Raw genomic sequence first — 7,442 nt, 5'->3', positions numbered from 1 at the left:
AGTTTAAAAATCTGATAGAGGCTAATTGTGTTGGCGTGCGAAATGTTCACCTTCGTTTGTCACTCAAAAATGTCTTGTGCTTAAGCTCCGTTTTCTCGTTCAAGCCAGGGAATTTTTTAGGCTTCTCCGCAATTGCTTAAATTCTTTCCTGAGCTGCCGAGGTCTTTCACTTTGAAAGAACTATGTACAAGCAATAGATCTTCTTTTTTCTGATCCTCCGGTTTCATTGGAAACAAGGTAAGGTAGATTAGGAAAGGTTAGGTAAAGAAAAGAAAAGAAGCAGAAGACCATAGCCCACAAGTCTCGATTTGCGATGGAATTTCAGCATTATCCATTTTTAAAACGGCTACTGCTAGAATTTTTGCCGGAAAAACGTGGCACGGTTCGTTGCACGATTCAGAATATTCCATTAAGCACGAGCAATCCCTCCTGCAGCTGCTTGGTTTCAGACCAATCAAAGGCGTTGCGGTCATCATGCACAATATCTGATTGGCCAAAATTTGGAGGGACCCGTATACTAAATTTAGATAATACAGAAAGCTGATTGGCTAGGGCCAAATGAAAGAGATCGACAATTCTGGTTAATTAATGGGCTTCTGACATAAGCCTCGCGTTAACAAAGGATTATCTCCACTCCCACAGAAAGATTACTTTATTATCCCAACCAACTTCTCTGAAAATATAGAAGATACAGTGGCACTGATAAACATAATGAGCGGCGGGTAAACAATGGATTCCTGAAAATTGTGGTTTTACACCCAACTGTTTCCAATGAAGACGGTGTTTTCATCCAATAAATAATATTTGTAAAATAACACAGTTTTGAAAAAAAAAAGATGTTTCACAGCTAACCTTAAATTTTAGAAAGTTTACTAAAATCTAGGCAATAGTGCCCTGCAAAGAACGGAGGGCGGTCACTAGCGGTATCGCATCTAACGTAAAAGACCAATTCTTCAAGCATGCAATGGCCAGAAATTGACTATTTCTTTCTTCTTTTTTTTTTCTCTTGGTTAGAGAATTACAGATTGATGCAGTCATTTTGACATCCGTACATACCTTACCAAGACGAATTTTGTAAATAAGGAAGTGGCAGATAAGAATAGGCGTGACTTTGTAAGGCCCTTGTACAGGAATACACGACGGCAACCTGAAGATAGTTATAAAAGGAGAGAGTCATTGAGCTTCAGTGTTGTCCCAGGCAATGTCCTAGGCTTTAACCCTTTCAGCCCCGATAGTGCCAAATGGCACTTATAGATTTTACTCTGTCTAACGCCAGATGATTTTACTCGTAAATGGGGAACCCCTCGGGGCTTAAAGGGTTAAGCTAACAGCGTGAAAAAACTATGTCCCCGTTTAACCCTTTCAGCCCCGATAGTGCCAAATGGCACTTATAGATTTTACTCTGTCTAACGCCAGACGATTTTACTTGTCAATGGGGAACCCCTCGGGGCTTAAAGGATTAATAAGAAGTGCTGTTTGTTGTTGGTGTGTAAACTGTTTCATTTGTTTTAGTATAAGTAATTCCATGATTTCGAATGCAATTTGGAATATTCTTGAGATGACTGGTGAAATTAGCTCGTGATATGTTGATTAGCTCGCGTGGATAGTGAAGAACACTTCATGAATCGCTGCGGCCACTTTGACGGAGACCTCACGGACAAAACGTATGCCACGCTGCATCTTGGGTACATAGCACAAACGCCTTGCGGTACTATGCATCAATTATCATATTTATCAGTCTGTAATTAAGATTCAGAAAAACTGATAACTAAAAAGGTAACATTTGAACTTCATTTCGATTTCACGGCATATTAATACATGTGACCTCAATTCTGTGTCTTTACTGGCTGTCACCCAATTAAACCCATACTTACCATGTATAAGCGAGGATCAATGAGCCACTCTCGTACAGTTTTATTTTCATGTGTTCGTGATGGAAGAGCGGATTCACTGTCCCGTGAAATAATAAAAGGCCTGCTGTTTGCCTTAGTCTCGGGTAAAGGAACGCCCTTGGTTTCTAGTGAAACAGCTTGTACGTTGATGGGTGCTGGAACTTTGTCGACGTTTTTATCATTCGAATCAGCACCTGGATTCAGTGCCATTATATTACCAGAATAACCTCCATTGTTAACGCCAGCGCAGTTAACATTGCTTGATGAAAGATTTTCTTCCAGAACATCGTCCTTCTTCGGTAACGCTGGCTCTTCCCTCTGGTTTCTGATGGTTTTCCATCGGATCCAATCGCAGAAACTAACAAGAGAGGTTTTGCGCGATGGACAATCCTTCTCTTTGGTGGTCTCAGCATTTAATCCTGTAATACAGCAAAGAAGTTTAGACTCGTAACAATTAAATTTCTTTCGTTTCATAGCCGGTCGTGGTCGCACACATTTTGTCTTATCTCTGTTTTAAAAACTGCTTAGCCTGATCTATTTTAAATCATTTAACAAGTCTGTTGCTATAGCGCAGGATTATTATCCAGGCACAGAGTGGCCGACTTGAAATTCAGAGTTCCCGATTTCAAGTCCCTTACGGTCAATAAATGGGAGAAACACTACCATTTGTCCTAAACCTCCTCCTTGAAGGACAAAGATCTAGTGGACTAATTTCCGTGTGTGGCAACTGCTTTTGATGGCCTCGTCATTATTTATTGAGGTTGCTCACACTAATTTCAGCAATTCCGAGTAAATGTCTTATTTGAACGATTCACTGTACAACACTGTTTCGCCTATGGAAAATGCCATGGTGTCAATTGAAACACCAATTAACAAGATTAGCAGGCTAAGATAAAACTCTCTGAAAAGTTCTTAGGAGTTGATTTATAAAAATTATAAAAAAATTTTAACTGTGCAGAGAATTTTTGTCCTAGCCTGCTAATCACTTTCCAGCAATGAAAATTAGAGGTCATGTCCATTTTTATGCGAGCGTTTTAAGGCAAAATAAGGGGTGTTTTTAGATGGCTTTTTTGTTTCCATGGTAATATATTACGTCACATTAATAAGTGCATATTGTTAAGCAATTATTGGTGTTTTATATGGTACGATAACCTTGCCGCTAGGTGAAACAGAGTTAATCGCTCTGATATTGTTGAATCCGGCAAACCAGCGTCATTTTGGCGGGAAAAACGCGATGCCGTCGTCATTTTAGTACTCTACGAGGTTTTGCAAAAATGTCGTTTCAAAGCAAGTCACCAACACGGTAGCAGTTTTGGCATTTTTCGATCACCAAAAAGGCTCAGTTACTCGCATTACGAATAACTGAGCAACCTATACTGCTATAACAAAGAGTAAGATCAATCGTACGGGTTATAAATTTTCCAAGTAGTTTCGCGAAAAACCGGAATTCAAAACTCGTACTCGTTCTCGTGCTCGTCCTAGTATCTAAAGGTCTCTATTACATGTAAATTACGTAAACCGACAATAAACCCGATAGAGCTGGAAGAGCTTGTCTTAAAACTGTTTTCAAAACGAGGGCAAAAGGGTAAGATGCTTGATGAACAAGATCTGTTCTGTTAAAGGGAACAAATCCGCGCAGTGGGTTGTATAGCTTACCTAGAAAAACAAACGTTAAACGTTTTTTTTTTAACTTATTTAAGTTTCTTTAAAACGTTCTTTTTGAAACCTCACGATTCACTTTGTTTAACAAGCTCTTTCGAACTGAACCTTTTGTGACTTTCTTGAAATAAATGTACAATTTTTTTTTACAATTAGACACCCAACCTGTTTTAAGACGGGTCATCAATTTTCGATCAGCGTCCGACGGAATGAAAGATGTTAGACTCTAAGAAGGAAAGAAAATGCGATTCACAATGGGAATTAATAAAGCAAATGTCTATGACAGCGCCCGTTTACTACTCTCGTTACGGGTATCCGCGAACAACTACTTTCTCAAAACATAACCACATTACAAACAAAGATTCAGTTTTAGTAATGACCAAGTTTAACAGTCCATTGTTTCAGTAATATAGAATTTTAGGACTCTACAAATCAACCATAGGCAAAACTGAAATTCCCTAGGGAATAACTCGTGGAGATAGAGAACCAACAATCGCAACATGCCATGGTAAATCAAAAGACTATGGCATCATCCTGAAGATTTTAGAAAAGGGCCAGCATGTCTGAGGCTAGAAATCTCATTATGCCATGGATGCTGGCTGTCTTGCCTTGAAGAGTTGATTATTTTCTTCAGGTAATCTGTACATGCGCGTTCTTCTCTACTAACTACGCGAAAAAAGGGAAACAGTAAAATGTGGCAGTGAGTTTTCAAGCTAAAACAGACTAGCATATAGACTAAGCACAGACTTACCACTGCGAAATTTGCTGCCTGTAGGGTCGATAACCTCGTCAAGGGAATGTCGGGATTCCCGTCCTTGGAAAGAGGCTCTTTGGTCCCAACATGAGATATCAGAGCAAGCAAAACCCCTAGTCCTACCAATATCGCAGTCATTACATGAAGAATAAGGGACCTAAGTATACAAAATTGAATACCAGAGAATGCCAGTCCTGATTTCTGCCTATTTAATAAAAAACAAACACCCCAATCCTAACACAATATCAGTTGCAGAAATTTAGACTACAGTGGCACAAAGACAAATGATCATTTTAAATGTTAAACTGTCAAAAACCCCAATGTCCCCTCCTCTATGAATTCTGACCGCGATGGTATGGAACCATTCGTATTGTTGAGCTATCATAACGTTAATAAAATGCCCATAGTTTCAATAAAGCATGATAAAAAAATAAACACAAAGTACTTTACCATGAAATCCTTGGAACTGTTTTCAGAAAATGGACTTTTGGAGTCTAGGCCAAATATTACCCAAGCCACAGCACAAGTCGAAATACCACTCAAGTAGGTAAAAGCAGTCCTAAAATGGGAAATTGCGTGTTTAATTAAGCGGCATCATATGTGGGTTGAGTTTGTTGGTTCTCTACCCTGCACTGAGAGGTTTTTTCCGGGTACTCCGGTTTCCCCTCTCCTCAGAAACCAACATTTGACTTGATTTGCGTTAATTGTTAATTTCAGTTTAATTACAGTGTCCCCAATTAGCGCTCCAGCGCTAGAACGACTGGACACTTAAATTAAGTTCCTTTTATTTCCGTTCCTTTTCGGTGTCGAAGATGCGGAAGAGAAGTCTAGGGTTTAGCACTAGCCAAACTGACTTTGCCCCGGAGGCTGTTTCGGATTTTGACTCTCTCATCTAATACAATTTGTAGAATCTCTCTTCAAATACGCCTCCGAAATAAACTGAACACAAAGGTCTCTCTCCAAACTGGGACGACTCAAATAATGCTTACCAGTCCCTTAAAGTGCTACTATGATCAAATTTTTATCCCTTGAATTTTTTGGTTGATCACACAGAGTACCATGAAACATTAAAAACGCTGTTTACCGTTTGGAAATATCTGCATTGGTTCCGGAGATGTTTAAGTTTGAAAAATGTGTAAAATATGCAAATGAGAAGGCTGATGACGTCATTCTCCCAACCCAATAGAACATCAAGAATATAAATAGAGCTATCTCGGTCAATTTGCAACAGAGACCATTGAAACTTCGTGAGCTAATAGTTCTGAATGCAACACACCTACGACTGTAAAGAAATTGGTTCCGATGGCAACTCACTCTTTTCCAGTCCCCTCCAACCTGATTTCAATATTTGGGTGATCTCAGGCTAGAAAAACATTTAACAAGGCCACAAACTCGACCTAACATCTTTATATTCTGGCAGGATCATGCAGATGAGGCACCATTTACAAATATCAAAACAGAACGCCAAAGGTGGCCCGCAAGGGAGGTCTGGAACCCAGTATGTTGCCATGGTAACAAAAATGGTATGCTCATATTGTGGAACACATCTACTAGAATCTTACTGCAAAGAACCAAGTATTTCTGATACAAATTGGCTGAGATATCTTTCTCCATCATACTTGGTCAAAATTTGGTTGGGTTTATGACGTCATCACTTGGGTAATTTGCATATTAAAAAAAAACTTAAATATCTCCAGAACAAGAAGAGATATTTGAAAATGGTAAACAGCATTCTTCTTCTCGTACAGACTACATGTTTTATGTGCCAAAATGGCTTAGATAGGGAAGATGCAAATTTCGTCATAGTAACACTTTAAAAGAGTCGCAAAAAATCGGCGTCACTTCCGTTCTTTAAGAAGAAATATTGTTTTTAGCCAATTATGCGGAAGAGCATTCTTGGAAGTTTTATAGCCAGGGACAGCAACCGGAAATAATGCTGTTTTCCTGTTTGAGTCCCTCCCAGGGGAGCTGGGCCCTTGTTTCCGCTTCCCTTGTTGCCGAAATTACTTCCAAAGGTGTTCTCATTCCCTTCACCTCTAAAATTGTTTATGTTCCTTTGTTTCCCAGGATACTTTGTCTTAGTTCCCCTTTTCCTCAGTTTAAAATTAGCCATGTTCCCTTGTTGCCCAAAACCCCTGCGAGGGCTATCTTATGATGATGATGATGATGATTATTATTATTAATTATTTTCTTTATGCTAGTGATGTTCACACATACAACACTAGATATGCTTCAAAAAGCAACTTCTATAAAGCACGATTCAGGACTAACATTGGAAAAACAATGCTGTCAACACTGGCAGCTGACCACTGGCAAAAAACTACCACATGACATTAAAGAACTCAATCTCTTTATTTTCTCGAGAAAAGCTAAGCTTGGCATTGAGCTGATTAGGCTCAAGTGGGTGCATTATAAATAACCGGCTGCTTAACATCAGCCCCTTGGAGGAAGAAGTGGGGGGTGGGGTGGGGTAGGAGGGGTGAGGGAAAGAAGGGGTCCTTTCTTGTTTCTCATTCCTTGAAATCCTGGGTTGTTTCAGGTTTTTGTTTATGCGACATAATTATCACTCCTTTGTTCAACTGGCATTATTGCATCTATTATTCAAATTCCATTTTAATAAAAAATCAGAGCAACCAACACAGTGGAGGGTGTAAACTGCAGGTTGCAGGTCATCGTTTCATCATGAGAGCTGAAACAACCCAAGCCTTTACTAATGCTAGCATTAGGCTCAAACACTATGCTTTAGATAATGTTTAAGCCGAAGGTTAGCATTTTTACAAAGGTTTGGGTTGTTTCAGTTATGGTAAAACAATGACATGGAAATGTACATGTATTATTATTATTATTGGAAGTGTCTGTTATAAATGAAACTAGGAGAAGAAGAGAGAAGTGTTCCTCTCACTTATTGTCTCTTTCCTTAAGTGACCTGCTCTTTACTTATAAAAAAATAAAAATAAAAAAAATAAAAAAAAACAAGTTCATGAAAAGAAACCTTTCTCTTCTTTTGACTGTCTTGTATTCATTTTCAGTCAGACCCTTTAAACTGCCTTTGCTGGGAATCACAGGGACTGGAAAATACCTCACTCCTATTCTTGGCACGTTTAGCTTTCCTATCCAATGTTCCTGATGGCAACAGA

The 7,442-nt window shown here is 39.1% G+C and overlaps 1 protein-coding gene across 1 annotated transcript in view; it reads right to left on the bottom strand.

Annotated features, from left to right (window-relative positions):
• Positions 1-5,609, bottom strand: part of LOC138008084 (uncharacterized) — a 166,966-nt gene extending 161,357 nt beyond the window's left edge. The window contains exons 1-5 of the mRNA XM_068855274.1: positions 5,582-5,609; positions 4,756-4,864; positions 3,717-3,777; positions 1,875-2,311; positions 1,057-1,147 (exon numbers count right to left, since the gene is read on the bottom strand). Of these exons, the coding sequence (XP_068711375.1) occupies positions 1,058-1,147; positions 1,875-2,311; positions 3,717-3,777; positions 4,756-4,758 (591 nt within the window). The 5' untranslated portion in view covers positions 4,759-4,864; positions 5,582-5,609 and the 3' untranslated portion in view covers position 1,057. The remainder of the gene's footprint in view (positions 1-1,056; positions 1,148-1,874; positions 2,312-3,716; positions 3,778-4,755; positions 4,865-5,581) is intronic.
• Positions 5,610-7,442: the final 1,833 nt, after the last annotated feature.

This window comes from Montipora foliosa, chromosome 6, assembly GCF_036669935.1.
Source record: "Montipora foliosa isolate CH-2021 chromosome 6, ASM3666993v2, whole genome shotgun sequence".
Lineage (NCBI taxonomy): Eukaryota > Metazoa > Cnidaria > Anthozoa > Scleractinia > Acroporidae > Montipora > Montipora foliosa.
The sequence above is the reverse complement of the archived record's forward strand: the minus strand, read 5'-3'. Positions and strand labels throughout refer to the sequence as shown.